Here is a 24,273-nt window from a genome sequence, read left to right on the forward strand (position 1 = left end):
GGTAGACATTTTCCCATGTCTGGGATTGTTGTCTATTGTCTTTGGCTGTTAAGGATCCTCTTTGTCTTCACAGACCAGGAGCTGAGGAATATGAACCTTGACCCTCCTAGTGCTTCCCTGGATGATCACATCCAGACCTTCGAGTCAGATACTGTCCAAAAGACGTAAGTGTTCGAAGCTGTAATGATATGGACTGCTCTACTTTTATTTCATTTTTTTCTTTTTTCTTTTTTCTTTTTTCTTTTTTCTTTTTTCTTTTTTCTTTTTAAAGTAATCTCAACGCCCAATATGGGGCTCGAACTCATGACCCTGAAATCAAGAGTTGCCTGCTTTACTGACTGAGCCAGCCAGAGACCCCTCATTTTTGTTTTCAATTATTTCATTTCTGTTTTTTCTAAGCATGAAGATTCTCAGGCTAACTGCATTCTCTAACAGCCAGAATTGTTGTCTAAGAAACGGATTCTTGGGGAGAATTATATTGTGACATGTTTCCAAATAAGCCATATTCTTTGGCTGGGTGGGTGAAAAGTGAAGTTTAACAGTGTGGAAACAGCTTTCTCCATTTGTCTACATAACTGGGATCCACAGACATGCCTAGTAAGGTGATTTCTGTCAATTCAACTTGGTTTCTCCTCTACACATTCACTCCGCTTTGGGTAAAATAAATAATACTTAAAAATACTAAAACTAATTGCTAACATGTAGTAAGTGCTTCCTATGTGCTCACTATGTCCTTCCAATGAGCTCACTAACCAGCAGCTCGGCCAGTCAGCTCCTAAACCCCATTTGGCAGTGGCAGCTGGAACTATAGCCTATTGTGACCTCCCATGAGCATCAGTGACTTGACAACCTGACCTCACCTGCCTCTTGATGTAGGTGTCCCCTCCTGAGTCAAAAAGGATTTATGATCCCTAGGAACAAAGAAAGAAAGGCACTTGATGGGGGGAGGCAGCTATCTGAAAAATTTCAGTTTTCAACTTTTATACCTCAGTTTCTTCCACAATGGATTTAAATGGCTTACAACAACCTCATCAGCAAAAAAAACAAACAAACAAAAAAAAAAAACAAAAAAAAAAAAACAAAAAAAAGCCAAAGTGAGATAACCAAAAAGAAAAAAAATCTTTAATCCAGAGGAAAAGAAAAAATAATATCAACACCCAACAAAAGTAATTAGAGTCATTGTGACTAAAGATCAGACTTCCAGATTTGATACAGAGATTCCTGAATGTAAAAACAAAAAAACAAGGAGGAGGAGGAGGAGGAGAAGTAGTAGTAGTAGTAGTAGTAGTAGTAGTAGTAGTAACACAGGTTTGTGGTTCTCATTTGCAGCATACCTGTTCCTCAAGGGAAATAAAGATTTTCCTAGCACTAAATTCTAAAGGATACACCTTCTGTGGGTTTTTATAGAGTGACATTGAATGATTTAAAGACCCATGTGTTTACAGGAAATTCCGTTTTTACCTCATGCAACAAATATTTCTCAAGTTTCTATAGTAAGACCCTGTACTAGCACAGCACAATGAACAAAATATTGATTTGGCTAAAAAATCAAATGCCCAGAACCAGGTTTGGCACACAGTAGCTGCTGCTGCAGCTGTTACTGAAACCACATAGCTATTTCTTAGTGACCTTTTTACCCAGAGAACATAAGTCAGTTATTCTCAAGGCAGATAGTCAGTGACTGCAATTCTACAAGGGGTCACACAAACACAGCACATGACCTTTTGGTGGCTAGATTTGACCAAGAATAGAATTCAAAAAAAAAAAAAAAAAAGAATAGAATTCAGAGGGCATAAAAGAATGGATGGATAGTTGCATGTTCCTAAGACTATTTTTTAATCAAATTTTATGTATGTATTTGTTTGTTTATTTATTTTTCAGGAATAGAATTTAGTGATTCATCATTTACATATAACACCCAATGCTCATCCCAACCAGTGTCCTCCTTAATGCCCCTTGCCCTTCCCCCAACCAACACCCCACCAGCAACCATAAGTTTGTTCTGTGTATTTGGGAGTCTCTCATGGTTTGTCTCCCTCTCTGTTTTTATATTATCTTCCCTTCCCTTATGTTTATCTATTTTGTATCTTAAATTCCACATATGAATGAAATCATATGATATTTGTCTTTCTCTGATTTATTTTGCTTAGCATAATACACTCTAGTTCCATCCACATTGTTGCAAATGGCAAGATTTCATTCTTTTTGATTGCCAAGTAGTTTTCCATTGTGTATGTATGTATGTATATACATATACATCTATATATACACGACATCTTCTTTATCCATTCATCAGTCAATGGACATTTAGGCTCTTCCCATACTTTGACTATTGTCAATAGTGCTGCCATAAACACTGGGGTGCGTGTGCCTCTTCGAATCACCATTTTTGTATCCTTTGGATAAATACCTAGTAGTACAATTGCTGGGTCGTAGGGTAGTTCTATTTTTAATTTTTTTGAGGGACCTCCATACTGTTTTCCAAAGTGGCTGCACCAGTTTGCATTGCCACCAGCAGTGCAAAAGTGTTCCCCTTTCTCTGCATCCTCACCAACATCTGTTGCCTAAGTTACTAATTTTAGCCATTCTGACAGGTTTCAGGTGCTATCTCATAGTGGTTTTGATTTGTGTTTCCCTAATGATGAGTGATGTTTAACATTTTTTCGTGTGTCTGTTAGTCATTTGGATGTTTTTTTTTTTGACAAGTGTCTGTTCATGCCTAAGACTCTTTCTTAAAGGTCATGTATTTTTCAGCTAAGCCTTTGATAGAAGAAATTTCAGTTAGATAACCCTGTGTCATTCAATTAAAGGCATAGATATGCAACCACAGGGAGACAAACTATTTCTTCTGCTCCCTAAATTGAGGATTAAGCTGGAGAGAACCCCAAAAATGAAGACTCAAATTTCTAATCTCCCTTATTCAGGGATGTGTTGAGAAAAAGAGGGTTGACCAAGTGTGTAACATGCCCAACACAGTGCCACAGAAACAATATTTGTTCACTTTTCCTTTTCCTTGTCCACTAGTTTTGTGGGGTTTGTTTTGTTTTGTTTTTTAGTTTGGTCCTGTTGTTTTGCTCTTTCTTAAAGTGGCAGAGATTATGATGTACATCATCTACAAAGAAGACTCCAAGGACACGAGTCCCTAGAGAGGTTGGGTCCTAAAGACACATCTCTTCTTCCAAGAGGAAGAGAAGAGAAAACTGAACCAAGATCATTCAACCACCAGGCACTAGCCAACATAAATGTAAGTGTAAACACCTACCAGCTTGTTCCAAAAGCCCTGCCTGGATGTTGCTCTCATTAGGGGTGTCATGGACAGTTGTATGTATTGCTTAGTATATACACAAGGGTACCTACAATGGGGGCAAGTGAGAGCTGAAACCCATTCTGTGGTTAACAAACCATGCCCTGAACCCCAGCATTGGGCTGCATCCTTCTGAAGGATGGGGTGCCCATTTCTAATTTTACAAAGGTGCTAATAGAAACCTTCAGTTTTCCTACACACACCACTTCTGACACCAGATGTATGGAGTCTTTTTCCACATCGATTAATTCTCCAGCTCGAAGGACACCAATTGGGTATCCAGTCCTTTTTTTGCATGGGGAAGGGATGTCTGTCCTACAGTTCAATTCTGACACTACCTGGAGTTAGCACAGACCTCACAGGTTAAGGGTGAGCTCAGTCCTACAAGACTGCTCCAACTTCAGACACTAGTCACAAGTCCCAGATTGTCACCTGTACTTCTGACCAACAAGCTATAAATAGAGGGTTCCCACAACCCCTTCTTCAGCTTTGACAATTTGTTAGAATGGCTCACAAAACTCAGAAAAACATTTACTTACTATAATTGATTTATTACAAAAGATATTTTTTTAAACAATTTTAAGTAATTTCTACACCCAACTTGGGGCTTGAACTTACAACCCCAAGATCAAGAGTTGCACGTTCCACTGACTAAACCAGGCAGATGCCTCTTACAAAGGATATTTTAAAGGATACAAATGAACAACCAGATGAAGAGATACATAGGGCAAGGTCCCAGAAGCAGGCGCTTCACTCTCCATGGAGTTTGAAGTGTGCCACTCTCCTAGCATGTGGATGTGTTCACCAACTCAGAAGCCATCCAAACTCCTTTGCTTCAGGTTTTCATGGAGGCTTCATTACATAGCCATTGACTGATAAAAGCATTGGTAGATGGTACTTAACTCAACCTCTAGTCTTTTCTCCCTCCTCTGAGGTTGGGAATGTTGAGCTGAAAGCTCCAAACCTCTAATAACATGGTTGGTTCCCCTAGCAACCAGCAACCCCCCACCTTAGGTGCTTTCCAAAATCATCTCATTAATACAATCTCAGGTGTGGTTGAAAGGGGTTTGTTAGTGGGGCACCTGGGTGGCTTGGTCAGTTAAGCGTCCGGCTTCGGCTCAGGTCATGATCTTATGGTCTGTGAATTCGAGCCCCGCGTCAGGCTCTGTGCTGACAGCTCAGAGCCTGGAGCCTGTTTCAGATTCTGTGTCTCCCTCTCTCTCTGCCCCTCCCCTGTTCATGCTCTGTCTCTCTCTGTCCCAAAAATAAATAAACGCTAAAAAAAATTTTTTTTTAAAAAAGGGGTTTGTTAGTGAATAACAAAAGCCACTCTTTTCACATTTATGCTCCAGAAATTACAATTGGTTTTAGGAACTCTGTGCCAGAGACTGGGGATGAAGACAAATATATATTTCTTATGTCAAAATATCACAGGTACTAAGGTACCCATTCTGCCATCCTCTCTTTGGAGGAATCTCCATTGTTGTCCCAGCCCATAGGGAAAGGTAAAGACTGACATGGCTGTGGTCGTCTGCTTGAGAAACTTCTGGAAAGTTGGCAAATGATGCAAGAGTGAATAAAGCTGGCTCTGATTTAAACTAGTTAAACATTAATTGTAGCAACAGCAATCTATCAAAGTTGAAAAGTGCTTCACTTTGATCCACCTCTGTAGATCGTGATTTAGCATCCAAGAAGGGGACAATCATAAAGTGTATTCTGTTCCTCTTTCCTCTTATGGCATTATACCTAGCAGTTTTAAATGAAAGGCTGAACCTTAGGATCTCCTCACCAGCTCCATTCTAAGACTCGCTCTCCAGCTTCATGTGGAACCCAGAAATTCCATTCTAAGCCATTCTGTCTTGTTCAACATAATCACCCTTTGATGGGTTTTTTGTTTGTTTCCTACTCATATCATGGTCCTTTCCTTAATTTTTCACCTTTAGGAGATGGAGTTGATTGGCAAAGACAAGAGAAAGAAAAGAACCAAGACAGACAAGTCCAAGGCACCCCAAGGGGAGAGAGAAGGAAAGGTCCACAGGAAAACAGAGGCTTCTGTTGGTAAGGGAGTGTGCTCTTGAGAAATGACCCAGGAAAAGACACCTAATTGGAGCTGAGAGGTGTCACAGAGAATCATCATGAATCTAATGAGACAAACTACCTAATTTTGAGTCTTTTTTTTTAATATATGAAATTTATTGTCAAATTGGTTTCCATACAACACCCAATGCTCATCCCAAAAGGTGCCTTCTTCAATGCCCATCACCTACCCTCTCCTCCCTCCCACCCCCCATCAACCCTCAGTTTGTTCTCAGTTTTTAAGAGTCTCTTATGCTTTGGCTCTCCTGTCTTTTTGACTACCTTGGCCAAGACAGTATTGCAGACTTACTTCATGTGAGTATCTTAGGAGATAGAGAAGAGGAGAGAGGAAACCAGGGTTACCCAGAGACCTGTAATCAAGAGAGGAAATAACAATAGCACCTATTTACTGAATACGCACTGTACTAAGAGCCCTGCACATATGACATCATGAAATCCTTAAAACATCTCCATAAAGCAAGTGCTATTATTATATCATGTAGTGGTTGAGGCTTGACAGAGATTGAGTGGCTTGCATAACCCCAAACAGATCAAACAGTAAAGTGGTAGATCCAAATACATGCTCTTACCATGGTCTCTATGAACTAATAACTGTACCATAATTTGAGAATTGGGCAGTGAAAGCATTGGGAAGGGGAAGGATAAAACAAGCTCTGAATTATTACCCCAGTTACCATTTTTCTTCTTGGTTCCCTGTGTTGCACCTTACTAGAAATTTATATTCCCATGCTTCTGAAAACTTTCTTTAGCCCAAAATTTACACCTGTTCTTTCCTGGCCACATGATTCAGAAGACAAATCAAAGGTTGTCAGAAAGGATGACACTGGATCATCTCCTAGGCTCAATCTATTTTTGAGATTTACTTTTTAAACTCTTGCTGACTTTACATAGTTGTAGCCCATAACTTGGTTTGCATTGGCAGGACTGGGAAAAAGAAATACTTGCAGTCCCCAGAGGTGAATTGAGGAAGAGTTCTTAGAGTATGGAAGGCTTAAGCTTTGCCAGGTTACAAAGCTACAACCTCAAGCCAGACTCTTGAGACAGGACTTTCCATCTGTATCTGTAGTTTTTCCTCTGGAGAGTCTTGCCTCTACCATAGGTCAGAGTGAAACAACTTTTTTAGTAACAAGACTATTGAATTACAGTTGATCCACATAGGATAAGGCAGTTTCTCAAAGGGTGGTCTGTGCACTACCCTTCTCAAAACACTTGGAGTGCCTGTGAAAATGCAGATTCCTACAGAGTCCGACTCTAGGAGTGGGGCTTAGTAATCTGCACCCCAAGTAATTCCATTGCACACTAAAGTCTAAAAGCTACTGAAAAGGATACAGAGATCACATTTACTTAGCTACACTTCTGTCTCCCCAATTATTCTCCTCCAGGAAAGTCAAAGGAATCAAAGACTGAAAAGAAATCAGGGCTAATTCCCAAAGAAAGGAATCCAAGAGCCAAAAGGAAAAGGATACGGAAGGAAAGGAATCTGGAAATAGCAGCAGAACTGAATGGGCCTGATATCATTAACTCTAAGGAAATAGAAGACACTTCAGATAGAGGTTTCTCTCCTTCCAGTTCTCTTGTAGAGGACCCTTGGCTTTCCGCCAAGTATGATGCTCCGGAGAGCCAAGTGTCCATAGATGGAAGATCATCACCCATGCAGACTATACCTGTCACTAGAAACACGGAATCTAAAGAAGAAAGAAGCTATGATGACCCTTCCAAGGTGAGGTCCAATAGTCTCAGTTTGGCCAGAGAGATTTCTGTTCTCACTCGTACAACTGCAGATGTGGGAAAAACAGCCCCAAATCATATTGCAGTTGTTGAAACAGCAGTACTACATAATGGTTTTATTTGTTCTACTTTGATACCTTCTGACCCTTTAAGAAGCCAGAGCTGATCCAAGACACAATTTGTCAAAGCCCCTCTGAAATGATGCATTCTGTGAGGCCCCCAAACTGCCACAGCATATAATCATCCCTTAAAGAGCAGGAAGTTGGCACAGGCCTCACAGTCACAGGGAAAGGTGGGTTCTGGCCATCAGAGCCAAGTACATGCATATCCCTGACTTGGCCTGGAACTAAATCTTTGCCTGCCTCCCAAAGGCTATGGAAATTTCTCCTTTCCTGATTTGCTTTTCTGTGGCACGCAGCTGTGCCACAGGCAGTTTATACACACGTGTCTGTCTTTACAAGGTGCTTTGGCATATAAAAGTAATTTTGTTCCAGGAGCCTTGATTCTAATGTCAGGTATTTAAGAGAAAAAACTGAGTCAGTGTAAGGAATATTACCCTTGAAAATCCCTGCAGTGAATCAAAAATAATACCATACAGATACATCTCTTAATAAGACCAACCCAACCGATTTTCCCTCTGCTCTTGGGATAAATCACAGTTTTTCCCATTGAGATGAAGGTGCCAAACTGCATTTAGAGGTCTTGTTGTAGGGGGGAAAAGAGTATCTTTAAACACTACAATTATACCCACAGCTAAACCACTATGGTTGAACTCACATAAGTTACATGTGTGTATGGTACAACTCTGCTGAATCTCATTTAATCTTTACAGCCACACTTGTGAGCCAGATGTAGTTATCCCCATTTCAGAGACCTAGAAACTGAGGCTTGGAGATAAGAGACCATTTCCAGAAGCCACACAACCATAAAATGATAGAGCCAAGACTTAAACCCAGGTCCTTTGGCTCTAAACTCAGGGTTCTTGTCAGTTTTAAATCATTATATTTTTCGTTATTTTATAATCCATGGTCTTCCAAAAAGGATTTCAGGAAAGATCTTGACTTTATAGTTCCCAATATTCCCAGCTGCCTACACTATGGAATTCTGCTCTACACCACAGATGAAAATTTTAAGCTGTGGGTAGAACATTCCTGAGCCTGCCAGAGAATCAGAATTTCTTAGCTTTATCGTTAATCCATAGTACTGTTCTGCCTCTGCACAGGCTAAAAAGCCAGGAAGTTTCACCCCAAGTTGGATACACCGAGCTCCCATAGAAGAGTTGCATTCAAAATTGCCCTTGTGGCTTCTGACTGTGGCGGGGACGATAGGGAGAAAAAGAAAGCTAAAACACTTCACATAAACCGAGGGAACCTTTCGCTGAGAAAGTGGGTTTGCATGGGATTAAATGTAAGTCTAACACATTTATATCTAAAACCGTCCCTGGTAAGATAGCCTTTGTCTAGAACCTGTGGGTCCCAGGGCTTCACTAGGATCACCTGAGAAGCTTTTTAAAACCAAGGCCTCCCACCTAGATATTCCCATTGAATTGGTGGGTGGGGCCTTGGCCTCAAGTAACTTTTAAAAGCTCCTTACGTGTCCATAAAGTGCAGCTAGCATTGAAAACTCCAGACATACGATGTGTCAGACATTATTTTGGCACTTTCACTAATTCAATTAATCCCAGTAACAGCCCCAAGAAGAAGACAATGTCAGGGAAATTAAGTTGTGACCTCCAAATCCTGAAGCAAGTAAGAAACTTGGACCCAGGCCAGTCAGACCCCAGAGCCCAAGCCAGAGGCTGCGGTCTGTGGGGAAAGCACTCAATGACTCCATCTCTGATGAGAGACAACGTACCCGGTGGGGTGGAGGAGGGCTCACCCTTGAGACACGCTCTCCCTTTCACTAAAGAGCACTCTGGTTCCACAGACCCTCCTCGCCAAGAGAGAGCAAGAAGCTTCCAGGGACAGGCTGCGAGCAGAGAGGGCTGAGATGAGACGCTTGGAGGTGGAGAGGAAGAGAAGGGAGCAGGAAGAGCAGAGGCAGCTCTTGCAGGAGCAGCTGGAGAGGGCAGAGAAGATGAAGGAGGAGCTGGAGCTGGAGCAACGCGCCCGCGCGGAGGAGATCCGGTGGGTGGAGCAGCGGGAGGCTGTGGCCACACCAGGAGGCAGCAGGAAGAGGCTGGGGTTAACCTCCACCAGGGACAGAGTTGGTTCTGAGGCTAATGCCCGGTAGTAAAACAGCACACCTCATTTTCCTCTGTCCTCAGTTATCCTAGGGACAACCTGGCCCAAAGATCAGGTGTGGTGTCCTGACCATTAGAGTCTTCCTGGGAGGGCTTGGTGACGCAGCCCAGCAAACGTTTGTTGAGCCCCTACGACTGTCTGCATTGCGCTAGATTCTCTCAGAGGCATTGACTCATCTAATTTAATATTCTTCTGTGAGACTGGAGTTTCAAGATTCATCCTGTAAGAATGGAAAATGAAGCTCTGGGAACTTAAGTCCCCTACCCCCAGAGCACAGGGCTGTCTGGTGAAACTTCAGGCTTCTGGTTCCGGGCTGGTTGTGCTCTTGCTTCTGCTCTTTACTCAGGCTTCCCTTAGAAACCCCACTGTCCTCTGAATGGGATGCTCCGTGTGGCCTGTAGCTGCAGGGCCTCCACCAGGGGCACTGCCTGCCAGCTAGTCTCGCAAGGTTGCCCCCGTGCTTTCCGCCATTTCCCTGACCATCTTGTGGGTTTTCTCAGGCTGAGGAAACAGAGACTCGAAGAAGAACGGCAGCGGCAGGAGGAGGAGGAGAGGAAGCAGCAGCGTCAGTTGCAAGTGGCCCAGGAGAGACTCCGGCAGCAACAGGACAAATTCCGGAGGAAACTGCAAGAACTGCAGAGAAAAAAGCAGCAGGAGGAAGCCGAGAGGGCTGGTGAGGGACGTTCTGGAGGAATCTGCATCTCCTGTCTATCTGGGGCAGAAGTATTTTTATCCCACTGTGGGTGTTCACTTGAATCTCCCCAGAGTTATTCCTATCTAGGCCTAGTGTGTGAAGCACTCTAAATGTATAAGCTATTTTTTTTCCAAAGTGATTAATATGTGTGACTGCAGTGAGTTGAGCTAGAAGATCAAACTAAGACAGACTCACTTGTGGAAATGACTCTTGGGTCCCGCTCCCAATTCAGTCATCTCCCAAACTGGGATTCTGCCCCTCCCATTGCCCTTTTAGCATTGCTCAGGAGGTGCCTAAACTGGAGACATAGCCCTGCCCCTTGCTTCTTTCCCTAGCAGATAGAAACAAAACATCCGGATAGCTTCAGGGCAGCCTTTCAGGTGCTTAAATGTGGAATCTCTACTGCCTCACTTTTGAGGAAGTGGAAGGAACGTCAGTAGATGACACTCTTTATAGGCTGGTCAGTCCAGCTGAGTAAGCACCCAGTTTCTCCAGACCCCGATCTGACGCCCCTCCCCAATGATCTGCATACCACCTGTGAGTACCCCAGACTCTGGAAAATTCTCCCCTAAGGTTTTGTACTCATTGCACAGTGTAGGTGCTTGACACTTAAGGACTCTTAAATTTATAATTTAACCCCAATATGATCCCCACAGAGGATCTGGCAGCCTGCTGGCAGGTAGGCAGCACAATCTCATGGGGAGTCCCTGGGAATCACAGTGAGAGAACTGTTTTCTCCAGTAATGAGACCCCTGATGAGCCTACCCCCTTTCTATTCTGCAGAGGCTGAGAAGCAAAGGCAGAAGGAATTGGAAATACAGTTAGCAGAAGAACAAAAACGCCTGATGGAAATGGCTGAAGAAGAACGGCTAGAGTACCAGCGGAGGAAACAGGAAGCAGAAGAGAAGGCTCAGCAGGAAGCAGAGGAGAGAAGGCAAAGGGAAGAGGAAGCAGCAAGGCTGGCCCTGGAGGAAGCTATGAAACAGGTGCAGGAACAAGCCAGGTAGGGGCTTATTTGGGCAACAGTTGCCATAGGGGGATCGTTTCAAGGTCTTGATTCCCTGGTGCTAGTACTACACTTGCACTGCCTTTGGACAAGTGAAGTTCTCCCACTTTCCATAAGCTTGTTTTGGAAGAACTAAAAAACAAAAGGCTCTTTTGGTGCAAATGTCACAGAATTGCTTCATGGCTTATATAACTTGTATTGAAGCTGGGAGTTTAGATTTCATCTATCTCAGCCCTCTGGTTTACAGATGAGAAAACTGAGTCCTGAAGAAGGGAAGGATCTTGATCAAGGCCCAATAGTGTTAGAGGCAGTACCAGGACCACATCTTAGACCCCTGATTCTGAACCACTGTCCTTGGTATTTTTTGGTTACCTATTGTAACCACTGGGAATTCAGGAGTGAGCAAGACAGATGTCTCTTCTCCCACGGCATTTATATTCTAGTGCTGGGGCAGGGAGACAAATAAATAAAAATAAAGATTTGTTTTAGCCAGTAACAGATGCTATACAGAAAACATTTTAAACATGTGATAGGAATTGCAGGAGGCTTAGGTTAGATTGGTCAGCCAGGGTAAAACTTCTCAGAAAAAGTGGATATAAGGTGAGACCTGAATGACAAGGAGTTAGCCACATAAACATCTGGAAGAAAAATATTCTACAGGCAAAGGTTCTAAGTGCAAAGGTTCAAAGGAAGGAGACTGGCATGTTGGAAGAATATAAGAAAGTCAGTATGGCTGGAATGAAGTGAACAAGGCACAAAGAATACTTTCAGATGAGGTCATATTAGTAAGCTAAGACCAGATCTCATGAGAGCCTTGTTAGGAGAAATAGCACAGAATTAGTTAGTTCTCAAGGGCCAATGACATTTTCCCCCTTTTCTCTAAAAATAGTAATGATCATTTCATCATCGTTGATAATAGAATTTCTTGAGGAATGTGGTTTCAACTTTTTTTTTAAGAAAGAACTTTTTTGTTTACTTTTTTAAAATATTTGAGAGAGAGGGCATGTGCACAAGGAGGGTTAGGGGCAGAGAGAGAGGGAGAGAGAGAATCCTAAGCAGGCTCTGCACAGTCAGCACAGAGCCCAACACATGGCTTGATCTCATGAGCTGTGAAATCATGACCTGAGCTGAAATCAAGAAGTGGACGTTTAACCAACTGAGCCACCCAGGCGCCCCTCAACTGACTCTTTAAAAACTAGGTCTTCTATAGTTGCTTTCTCATGTATTTCTACTCCTTAGTGAAAGCAACAAATAGACATCCCCCTTTAGAACTATCAAAATTGAAGGGCAAAGAAGCACAATACAGAAAACCATGTGAGTCCAATCTTGACTGTAAACAGTTTACTCCCTGCAATGTATTTTCTACAACTTAAGCTGAATGTAAACTCTTTAAGGGACCAAAAAGAGAAGGCAGCCAGAACAATTCTATTTTGAGGTTTTCCACCTAACCGGAGTTGTTCCTCTCCTGGACTTTACTCAGAAGGTTTTTTGTTGTTTTCCAGCTGTTGTGTGAACTACAAAACAGATCGTTAGAGAAGTCTTGATTCAATTTCAAAATTATGTATTCCATGTATCACAGCAGCAGGACTGGGTTCTTAAGTATTGAGACCAAAAGCAAGTGAAACTAAGGCTAGTCCAAGTAGCTGAAAGCAGAAAACCTAGTGACTAAAGTGGTGTGTGAGGGGTAGAGTCTCACTCCACCAAGGGTTAGAACTTGATCCCAGCTGGCTTTGCTTCATCTTCACTTCTGGGACTTTGGCCCAGGTACTTTTAACTTCTCTGGTCTGTTTCATCTCTAAAGCAAGGGAGTTCCTTCCAACAAGACAAGTTTAAGAACTTTGAGTTTGCCCTTTCCTTTAACTTTCCCAGGAGAAGGTTCATGAAACTCTAAACCTCATGTGTAAAGTTACTAAATGAATAGAGTATAATCTTCCACTAAAATGAAAGATCAGTAGTCTGATGGTTGCTCAAATCGAAAGTTTTTCTACTGGCTTATAGGGACTATTTCTAAGATGCTTAATCATACTGTGATTGTGGGTGGGTTGTCTCCTTAGGCAAAAAGCTGCTTTGAAGAAACATCTTCAGTTCCACCAAGAACTCTCTAAGGAAGCCAGTGGCCTACAGTGGACACAGAACATTTCCAGATCATGGGTGTTCTCTTACTTCCAATTCCTACAAATACCCAAACCTTAAGGCTAGAAGAAACCTTAAAAGTAAGTTGGGAGGTGGTGACAGAAAAAGAGAAACTTCTATAATGAAGCTGCATTTCATTTGGTTCACCTCAACCCACACCTAGCTTCACTCTAGGACCTCCATTCCCACCACCCTTCCCCACCACACATAATTAACTAAAGTTAATGGATTCACCTAAATCCATCATGTTCTGTAGAACCCCATAAATCCAGAAACTTTAGTGCCTAAAACTGCCCAATTTCATGTTTGAATTTCAGCAAATTCAGTTTAACTTCAGTTAGTAAGACACTAACATCATCTTAGGATAGTCAAAGTATTTGATTTCACAATGTGTCTGAAGGAGTTGATAAAATGGAAATTCCATAATGCAAATAATTCTGAATAGGTTAAGGAGTTAATTCATATATACATACTCTTTATAAGGCAAAATCACATCTATTTCAGCCTAAACATCTAAAATATGCTGCCTGTTGAAAACAAGGTAAGCACTTGATAAATGTTCATTTGAGTAAAATTAGCTGTTTTGTGAGGGTATTCTCACTTCCTCAAAGTATAGATTCTAGAGCTGCACTGGTTTGTAAGTAGCCACATGTAACTATTTCAATGTTAAAACATTCAATTTTCCATTCACAATAGCCACATTTTAAGTGCTCAATAGCCACATGTAGCTACTGGCTACCTAACTGGACAGTACAGATGTAGAACATTTCCATCATAGAAAGTTCTACGGGACAGCACCATTCTAGACTCTTGATAATTAACAAATCTTGAGGGTCTGTTTCTGTCCCTTTAAGATCCAACCACTCACATAATTTCCCCATTTTTAAAATCATATGGACACTATTAAGGAACAGACTTAATTTTTAACATCTCTTTAAATATCAATAAGTATTTAGTAAGTATCTGTCATAGAATTATCATCAAAAGGTATGAAAGATGATTACAAGATCTATAAAAGGATGTTAGAGCAAGCAGTATCTGAACCAGAATTTTCCCACAAATTTCCTTTGGCCCTACTCTGTATCTGTGTGCAACTGAAAAAGTATTTACAGATGATTCCCTCAAATTTCTCACCAATGCTTGTAAAGTATTTACTCTCTATAGGAACTGTATTTCTACAATCCTGATGTCAAGCTTAATTTCAAGTCTGTATTGCTGACTTGCTGTATTGCTTTATGTAAAAAATAAATAAAATGGCCAAAACACTATCAATCAGTAATTTTAAGTATGTCACAAAATTTCTCAAAATTGTCCATCCTACTTGCACATTCATTCATTCATTCGAGTCATTCAGTAATACTTAAGCAGATGAGAAAGGAGCATGTCAAATAATACAAGAACAGAAGAAAAAACACTCAAGGAAAACATCCTTGTGGGGGAAATTCCCATTACTGACTTTATTTTCTACCTTCTTTTACAAATTGAGGATGTTGCAGTCAAGCACCAGGTAGAGCAGCTACACTAAATGTTATTCAAGGTCCCTTCCAAATCTGATATTCTATTAAACTGTTGCTATGAAAGTCCTATTTTATCAGCACTACTACACCAGATAAGCACACATCAGTAAGTTAACCATAGCAGAATGCGATGCATTTTAGAAGAATCTGATAAACTAAAAATGAGATTATTTCCCCAGTACCTAAGCTCCACCACCTAAATGCTGAGAACCTTCAGAGATGCAAACAAAATTAAGACACCAAACTATATACTTACACGTTCTGGATAGCTCAAATAGCCTTATCAAGTTTGTTACTCAGGGCTGACAGAAATATGCAATTCAATGAGGATTTTCCAGAAATGGGCCTAATTCCTAGTCACTATTTAAATGCCAGGTGACAGTCTAAAGGCTCTATTTTACCTAGACTATATACGTATAACACAAGTAATTTTTCAGCTAGGGTCAGACTTAGGAATTTTAAGGCAAGCCAACTATTTCTCAACAGGTGACTTGAGTAGGGTTATATAAGCTGTAACAATTTTTATAAAATGTACTAGAGACAGGTTTCACCTGCTCTTCTAAAGTACTCAGATGACTATTCTATCTAGGATAACATGAAATTAAATTATGTGTATGCATACATATACTAAATTCTGTGATTCATTAGAGTTAAAAGGTTATACTCTCTAATAGGAACTAATTTGGTACTTTAGTTTTACAGAGATTAAATATTTAAGATATAAAGTAATAAAAGGAAAATATAAACAAAGGATACCAAACTTTAACTAAGCAGAGAACATTTTGTAAATTGTTAAAGGAAAAACTTAAAATTATCAATATAAATCAATTAATAATTTTTGGCATGCCCATTTATTCAATATGATTGGGTGACTAGATCATATATATGTACCATACAAGAATATCAAGTTTTTAAAAAAAAACAGAACACTGAGTATTTAAGAAGGTAGTGTGGCCTTAATTAAATCCTTGATTCAAAGGCACTTCAGTAACTTTCAGTGCTTCAAAGTCATGATCATCATCACTGTACAGTACTGAAAAATTTATTTGTACCACGTACAAACAATAATTTCCAGTATTATGCAAAAAAGACCTTATGTTTTAAGCATTTTCTTTTTTCTTTCTATACAATTAAAAATAAAATGAACATTAGTACGGTTTTTACAAATATTTTGTTTATTTTAATGAAGCTGGTACAGACAATGTCCATTTAAAACCCATATCCCAGGCCAAAAAGTACAAATAAAATCAAAAAGAGCAGTGTTCTGTTGAATACACTTCTGCATGAATAACTTTATTAACTGCTAATGAAAATTAGAACTTTTCTGGGATCTTCTGACAAGACTTTTCTTTTATCTTAAAATGCATTCTCTTCAGTGAAGCCATCTTTGGAGTTAGTCATTACTCTCACGATCTCTGTCATCTCGACTCCAGCCTGCTATTTCTCTTCTTTTGGTCCAGACCCTCAAATTTTAAAAGAAGCTTCAAGTTAAGGAAAAGTCATTTTTCCACAGTTCAGTTCTCTGAAAAACTTCCATCTCCCACTGAAAGTCATAGTCCAGGAGTGAAGCAATCACATACTAGAACTTCAGGGCCAAATGGAAAGTCATTATGAACACTCGCATTGGTCGATCTTATTTATCACAAGCCTGAAAATGCACAGTCCTGGAAAAGGTGGTGGCCTCTCTGTGCACACATGTAATTTTTTTAAAAAGGAGAGGGTGACATGAAGGGGGCTGAGGTTTGATCACCAAAAATCAGCACAATGAAAACAAGTGATAATGAATAATGGGCACTAGAATTCAAATTACCAGATGTTTTAAAGAGATGGGGTGCCAGTTTTCATTTCCGTTTTGAACACCACATTACAAAAGAACTATTTTTAAAAATAAAAAAGGATTGAGGGTAAAGAAAAAAAATAAAAAGAATATCTAAATCGTTGAATGACCCCCTGTTTGTTCCTGATAAACTTCAATCACATCTTCTTCCTCCATTCCCAGCTGTAAAAGAGGGGGAAAAATATGTTAGAATACAAAAGCACTATTTTTTAACTGGCTGCAATTATGTGGCCACTGTTTTACTGTTTTAAAGTGCAAAAAAATGCTGAAGTGATCCACAGTTACCCTGTTCTAAGATTAAGAATCTGGGTTTCATTTTTTTTTTTAATGTTTTAATGTTTATTCATTTTTGAGAGAGAGAGAGAGAGAGAAGGTGGGGGAGGGGCAGAGAGAGGGGGAGACACAGAATCCGAAGCAGGCTCCAGGCTCTGAGCTGTCAGCACAGAGCCTGACGCGGAGCTTGAACCCACAAACCATGAGATCATTACCTAAGCTGAAGTCAGAAGCTTCACCTCCTAATATACTTAGCATATAAATGTGTTTTTTAAAAGTACCTCAAAAAGAGCTTCAAATCTAACGAAACATGTATTTAACAGTTTAAGCAACAGTTTGATAGTGTGTATTTTCTAAAAAATCATTTTTTACTTCTAGATGTAATTACCTTATAGAATCTCTTTCATTTATTTCAAAAAAACTTGATCTCACTTTGAAATATATGTGGTTTTAGTTAGAAAAATACTACCTAAAGATTCATTTCTAAGTAGTTTGCTTTGTCATCTACAATTCCTTCTGGCATATAACTATTAGTTTTTGGCAGTGACCACTCTCAATATAGAAACGTTATCCATACATCTACTGTTACTTGATAACTCCAATTTTGTACGCTAGATTTGTCAGCCTTGCCCTTCTCAATTCTTAAAGAAAAAAGGGGAATCCTTCAAAATGCCTTTTACAGAACACTAATAAGCAAAGTAGAGGCAATTATTGTGTGGTTGTTTGTTTGTTTTTAATGTGTTTATAAGCACTGAAATATTCTGGAATTTTTTCATAAAGACATTAACATGGTTGCCTCTGAGAAATGGGAATGTAGAGATATTCAGAGTGGTAATTACTTCCCACTTTATATACTTTGGTATTTTGTTTTATTACTTTTAACTATGATTATTCTTTATTTTAAAAAAGAGTACATAAAGGGGCATGGTGTCATACAGAAACCTAACTATGACCCTCAGTGAGGGTAAAGGACCATGAATCTGTTGATTCTGTTGTGCCATCAGGGTTCAGAAGCACTGTAACAGGCACACTGAAAACAAAAACTAGCCATTGTTTCCACTAAACTACAGTGGATCACAAAAGCAAATGAAAAATAAAGGAAAGTCTAAGATCAGCGAGAAAAGTTATAGGTGACATTTTTGGTGCAGAATTACAAAATATGAAAAGATACTCTAAGAAATCTAAAAATAAAACAGGCATGGGGGCACCTGAATGGTTCAGTCGGTTGAGTATCCAACTTGATTTCGGCTCAGGTCATGATCTCACAGTTCCTCCATTCGAGCCCTGCACAGGGCTCTGTGCTGAGAGCAAAACATGCTTGTGATTCTCTCTGCCCCTCCCCCACTCTCTTTCTCTCTCAAAATAAACTTAAAAAAAAACTAGACATGGATTTAGGACTTTTTAAGTGATTCAGGCTGGCTCTAGTGTTATGGATATCTTGGTTGTGGTCTATTTATGAATGCTAAAATAATTATTAAAGATGCTGGGGCGGGGGCGCCTGGGTGGCTCAGTCGGTTAAGCGGCCGACTTCGGCTCAGGTCATGATCTCGCAGTCCGTGAGTTTGAGCCCCGCGTCGAGCTCTGTGCTGACAGCTCAGAGCCTGGAGCCTGTTTCAGATTCTGTGTCTCCCTCTCTCTGACCCTCCCCGGTTCATGCTCTGTCTCTGTCTCAAAAATAAATAAACGTTAAAAAAAAAAAATTAAAAAAAAAAAGATGCTGGGGCGCCTGGGTGGTTCAGCTGGGTAAGCCTCCGACTTCAGCTCAGGTCATGATCTTGCAGTTTATGGGTTCAAGCCCTGCATCAGGCTCTGTGCTGACAGCTCAGAGCCTGTAGCCTGCTTCGGATTCTGTGTCTCCCTCTCTCTCTACCCGTCCCCTGTTCACTGTCTCTCTCTCAAAAATAAATAAACATTAAAAAAAAAAAGATGCTATTAAAACAATTTTATTTATTATTTAAAGATTTTTTAAAGTAATCTCCACACCCAAAGTGGGGCTCGAACCACGACCCCCAGATCAAGAGTTGCATGCTCCACTGACTGAGCCAGTCAAGTGCCCCAAACTAAATTTTAATTGCACATATAGCCCGATAAATAACAGCAAGGAATAAAATGCCAAACATTACAAGATGCCTTTAAGCCAGGAAGGTAGCAAATATCCTTCATCTGTGGAAAGAAGTTAGGGGATTACTCCCTAAATACCTATTGTCTCACTCTGCCCCATTATGCTTCTGAAAAGATAATCTCATAATAATAGCAAGGAATGAGTCACTAAAATGTAGTAAATATCTACTGTGTTGAAGAGATTATGTCAAATTAGGACAGGGAAAATACAAGATGAGTATTTTATATCTTACTGTGCCAGACATTAAGAAAGTACTCAAGGGGCACCTGGCTGGTTCAGTCGGTGGAGCATGAGACTCAATCGCAGGATTGTGAATTCAAGCCCCATATTAGGTGCAGAAATTACTTTAAAAAGAAAATCTTGGGCGCCTGGATGGCGCAGTCGGTTAAGCGTCCGACTTCAGCTCAGGTCACGATCTCGCGGTCCGTGAGTTCGAGCCCCGCGTCGGGCTCTGGGCTGATGGCTCAGAGCCTGGAGCCTGTTTCCAATTCTGTGTCTCCCTCTCTCTCTGCCCCTCCCCCGTTCATGCTCTGTCTCTCTCTGTCCCAAAAAAAATAAATAAACGTTGGAAAAAAAAAAAAAAGAAGGGGCGCCTGGGTGGCGCAGTCGGTTAAGCGTCCGACTTCAGCCAGGTCACGATCTCGCGGTCCGTGAGTTCGAGCCCCGCGTCGGGCTCTGGGCTGATGGCTCAGAGCCTGGAGCCTATTTCCGATTCTGTGTCTCCCTCTCTCTCTGCCCCTCGCCCGTTCATGCTCTCTCTCTGTCCCAAAAATAAATAAACGTTGAAAAAAAAAATTAAAAAAAAAGAAAAAACAAGAAAGAAGGTACTCAATAAAGTAGGTAGATATTAAACCAGGAAAAAGTTTGATGACAAAGAGGATATTCATGTAGTTTCAAAGTACATCCCCACAAATTACAACAGGAAAAGTAACAACTACATTGTAAAGAAAAAACAAAACAGTTAAACTGAGTGATAAAAATAAACATTATCAATAAGGGACTTCATGTATTCCAAATGCTATACCCTAAGAAAGACATATCACCATTTATGTAGTATTCCAGCCCAAAATACATAACTTAAATCTTAGTCATACGGAAACCAGTCCAAATTGAGGGACTTTCTAGAAAATAACTGGTTTGTATCTTTTTAACAATGTAAACGTCATGAAAGACAAAGAAAGATTGAGGAACTGTTCCAAATTAAAGATGATTCAAGAGACACCTAAATAAAATATCTTGATATTGAACTGGATCCTGTGATAGAGAAGAAAATTTGTTATAGAAGACATAATTGGGACAAATGACAAAATTAGGTTGTAAAGTATTCTAACAGTGGTAAGTGTCCTGAATTTGATTAAGAGTACTGTGGTTATGTAAAGGAGTATACTTGTTCTTGAGAACTACACACTAAAATATTAAGTAGTAAATGACCATGGTGTATGCAACCTAACTCCCACATGGTTCTGGTAATAAATACACACACATATACATGGGCGAGAGAAATAATTAAGTAAAGGTAGAAAATGTTAAAAATAAGCCAATCTAGGTGGAAGCGAGTATAATTTTTAGTACTATTCTTGCAAGTTCTCTGTAAGATGAAAATCATTTCAAAATAATAACTTGAAAAAAGATGGAGACATGTCAAAAAGAATACAGACACCAACTTGAAGGGGCCCACACTGGCCACTATCTAAAGAATATTCTCAGAGTTTCAATATCTCCCCACAAATTACTTACTAATTAAAAAGGAAAATGGTAGGGGTGCCTATGTGACTCATTTGTTTGGGTGTCTGACTCTTGATTTCGGCTCAAGTCATGATCCCAGGGTTGTGGGATTGAGCCCCACACTGGGCTCTGCACTTAGCATGGGGCCTGCTTAAGATTCTTTCTCCCTCTTCCCCTCTTCCCTGCTCATACTCTCTCAAGAAAAACTTAAATTTAAAAAATACAAAAAATAAGATAAGAAGGAAAGTGATAACTTTACAATGAACAAATCTGGCAGTTACCACCTTAACTAAAGTTGACCAAAGTTAATGTTACCGTAACAGGACAAATGGACATCACCTACCTCCTGATGTGATTGATACACTCAGAAGTACATAATAGCTTCACTCTGTGCTGCTCCTACCAAAAATGCAAAACTGCATCTAATCATGAAGAAACATCAGACAAACCAAAATTGAAGGACATTCTAAAACATGGCCTGAACTCTAAAAAATGTCTGTCTGAGGGGCATCTGGGTGGCTCAGTCGGTTAAGCATCCGACTTCGGCTCAGGTCAGGATCTCACAGTTTGTGAGTTTGAGCCCCTTGTCAGGTTGTGCTGACAGCTCAGAGCCTGGAGCATGCTCCAGATTCTGTGTTTCCCTCTCTCTCTCTGCCCCTCCCCCACTCACACTCTCACTGTCTCTTGAAAATAAACATTAAAAAAAATTAATAGATAAAATAAAAAATGTCCAGCTGATGAAAAAGAGGGTAATAACTAGTTACCATATACTAATCCCCTAATAAGGGATCCTAGGTCAAGTTTTTTTAAAAAGGCTATAAAGGACCTCACTGGGATAAATGGCAAAATCTGACTATTCTGACTGCATACTTAATAACAGTATTGTATCAATGTCAAATCTCCCATATTTGATCATTTAACTGTGGCTCTTAGGAGGTAACACTAAAATATTCAGGAGTAAAGGGTCATGATATCTACAAAATTAATCTCAAATAATCCATCAATGATAATATGTAATATAGAGAAACTGATCAAGCAAATGCATCACAATATTAATAATTGATGAATCTAATGAGAAGGTTATACGGGAGAATATTATACTAGTCTTATAACAACTCCAAGTTTGAAATATTTTGAAAATAAAAAATTAATAGGGGCATCTAGGTGGCTCAGTCAGTTCAGCGTCAAACTCTTGATTTCAGCTCAGGTCATTATCTCAGGGCCATGGGATCAAGCCCCATGTCAAGCTCCGTGATGAGCATGGAACCTACTTGAGACTCTCTCTCCTTCTCTTCTCCTCTCTCTCCCCCTCCCTCTACTCCACTCACACTCTAAAATAAAAAAAATTAAAAAAAAAATTAGTAATAACCATATATTGTTCCCACTATCAGAAATATCAGAAATGTTATTTTGTATTTGGAGGGGGAAATCTGTATAAATATAAATAGATGTTGGGAATGAAAGCTGGTGTAGCCAGTCTGGAAAACAGTATGGAGGTTCCTCAAAAAACTAAAAATAGAACTACCCTACGACCCAGCAATTGCACCACTAGACATTTATCCACGGGATACAGGTGTGGTGTTTCGAAGGGACACATGCACCCCCATGTTTATAGCAGCACTATCAACAATAGCCAATGTATGGAAAGAGCCCAAATGGCCATTGATGGATGAATGGACAAAGAAGATGTGGTATACATATACAATGGAGTATTAGCCATCAAAAAGAATGAAATCTTGCCATTTGCAACTATGTGGATGGAACTAGAGGGTATTATGCTAAGTGAAATTAGAGAAAGACAAAAATCATATGACTTCACTCATAGGACTTTAGGAGACAAAACAGATGAACATAAGGGAAGGGAAATAAAAATAATATAAAAACAGGGAGGGGGACAAAACATAAGAAACTCATAAATATGGAGAACAAACTGAGGGTTACTAGAGGGGTTCGTGGGAGGGGGGATGGGCTAAATGGGTAAGGGGCATTAAGGAATCTACTCCTGAAATCATTGTTGCACTATATACTAATTTGGATGTAAATTTAAAAAAATAAAAAAAAATTAAATTAAAATAAATAAATAAATGGATGTGCACATTCACAATCTCTCTCATACTTTATTACTTTCAGATGCTTCTAAGGGAAGGGGGGTATATAAAAAAGAAAAGAGACCATACAATGAAACAAACGAATACACAGAAGCATTAAAAACATAAATCAAGATGACAGAGCCAAATATATTAATATACACTAAGCTTTTGTATTAAGTTCTCAAAATGGGCCAAAGATCAAAGATCAAACTTGAACCATTAAGGTCACCAGCACCATGAAAGAGTACCAGAAATCTACCAAATTTGAGGAACACCTATTCCTCTTCAAAACAATGTACATGCCTTATGATTTCAGTACTCAATTCCCACTTGCCACCTCTTTTTTTTCTAAACATTTTTTTTTTTTAATTTATCTATTTTGAGAGAGAGAGCATGCAAGCATGGGGTGGGGGGGGGGGGGTGGTGGTGAGGAGACAGACTCCCAAGCAGGTTCCACACTGTCAGTGCAGAGTTTGATGTGAGGTTCCAACTCACAAACCATTAGATCATGACCTGAGCTGATCAAGAGTTGGACGCTTTTAGCTGACTGGGCCACCCAGGCACCCCTCACCTCTTTTTTTTTTTTAAGATTTTGTTTTTAAGTAATCTTATACCCAATGTAAAGCTCGAACCTTGCATGCTGTATTGACTAAGCCACCCAGGCGCCCCTCCACCTCTCTTTTTATTGGCAATTTTTAAGGCAATATATGGGAAGTTCAACCCAAAAGACTATCTTTCTCTCTGACAAATCATATACCACTTAAATCAGAAAATATTCAAGAAAGGATAGTTTAATACCAGTGAACCAATGATTCAATGCAGAATTTAACATTTTGGGGGAACACCTGGGTGACTCAGTCAATTGAGCATCTGACTCTTCATCTCAGCTCAGGTCTTGATCTCAGGGTTTTGAGTTCAAGACTCACACGGCTCCACACTGGGTGTGGAGCCTGCTTAAAAAAAAAAAAAAGGAAAGAATTTAACATTTTTTTCACCCAAAGAAGAAATTATACTCACTTCTTTTGGAGTGTGATTATCAGCAATTCTCTGACCTTCAAAGAGAAACCTGAGTGAATTCATTGGAACTCCCTAAAAAGGTAAAAACAAAAAAAAACAAAAACAAAAACAAAACCATATATATATATATATATACACACACACGCACACAAATCTTAAAAGAGATAGTAGGAACTTTGATGCACAAAAAGCAAACATGAGAGCTTCAACAGAATACACTGAACATAAAGCATATCTATCCTATCATAATTACCATTTATTGAGTACCACCTATTTGCTGGGCCCTCCCTATACCAAGTATTTCACATACATAATCATGTTCATCACAACAATCCTGGAAGGTAGGTATTATCACCTTATATTCACTTTATAGGTAGGGAATCTAAGGCATGGTAAGGTCATACAGGCCAGATACCAATTTAAGGCCCATCTGTTCTTAAACCTGTGCTCTTAACCACTATTCTATAGTTTCCTCTAAAACCTGTAT

The 24,273-nt window shown here is 39.9% G+C and overlaps 2 protein-coding genes across 7 annotated transcripts in view; one reads left to right on the top strand and one right to left on the bottom strand.

Moving 5' to 3' along the window:
* Positions 1 to 14,473, top strand: part of KIAA2012 (uncharacterized protein KIAA2012 homolog) — a 109,867-nt gene extending 95,394 nt beyond the window's left edge. For 4 of the 6 annotated variants that reach the window (XM_045034287.1, XM_045034289.1, XM_045034288.1 and 1 more), the window contains 8 exons: positions 74 to 164; positions 3,088 to 3,244; positions 5,248 to 5,362; positions 6,784 to 7,121; positions 9,056 to 9,357; positions 9,873 to 10,045; positions 10,850 to 11,069; positions 13,127 to 14,473. In XM_045034287.1, coding sequence (XP_044890222.1) covers positions 74 to 164; positions 3,088 to 3,244; positions 5,248 to 5,362; positions 6,784 to 7,121; positions 9,056 to 9,357; positions 9,873 to 10,045; positions 10,850 to 11,069; positions 13,127 to 13,265 — 1,535 coding nt within the window. In that variant the 3' untranslated portion in view covers positions 13,266 to 14,473. The remainder of the gene's footprint in view (positions 1 to 73; positions 165 to 3,087; positions 3,245 to 5,247; positions 5,363 to 6,783; positions 7,122 to 9,055; positions 9,358 to 9,872; positions 10,046 to 10,849; positions 11,070 to 13,126) is intronic. The other 2 variants (XM_019838490.2, XM_019838491.2) reach the window with 1 other exon arrangement.
* A 1,401-nt stretch (positions 14,474 to 15,874) lies between these two features.
* The window catches only part of SUMO1 (small ubiquitin like modifier 1), a 29,324-nt gene continuing 20,925 nt past the window's right edge, over positions 15,875 to 24,273 (bottom strand). The window contains exon 4 of the mRNA XM_045034292.1: positions 15,875 to 16,721. Within this exon, the coding sequence (XP_044890227.1) occupies positions 16,653 to 16,721 (69 nt within the window). The 3' untranslated portion in view covers positions 15,875 to 16,652. The remainder of the gene's footprint in view (positions 16,722 to 24,273) is intronic.

The sequence above is a fragment of the Felis catus genome, chromosome C1 (genome assembly GCF_018350175.1).
Source record: "Felis catus isolate Fca126 chromosome C1, F.catus_Fca126_mat1.0, whole genome shotgun sequence".
In the NCBI taxonomy this organism is placed as follows: Eukaryota; Metazoa; Chordata; class Mammalia; order Carnivora; family Felidae; genus Felis; species Felis catus.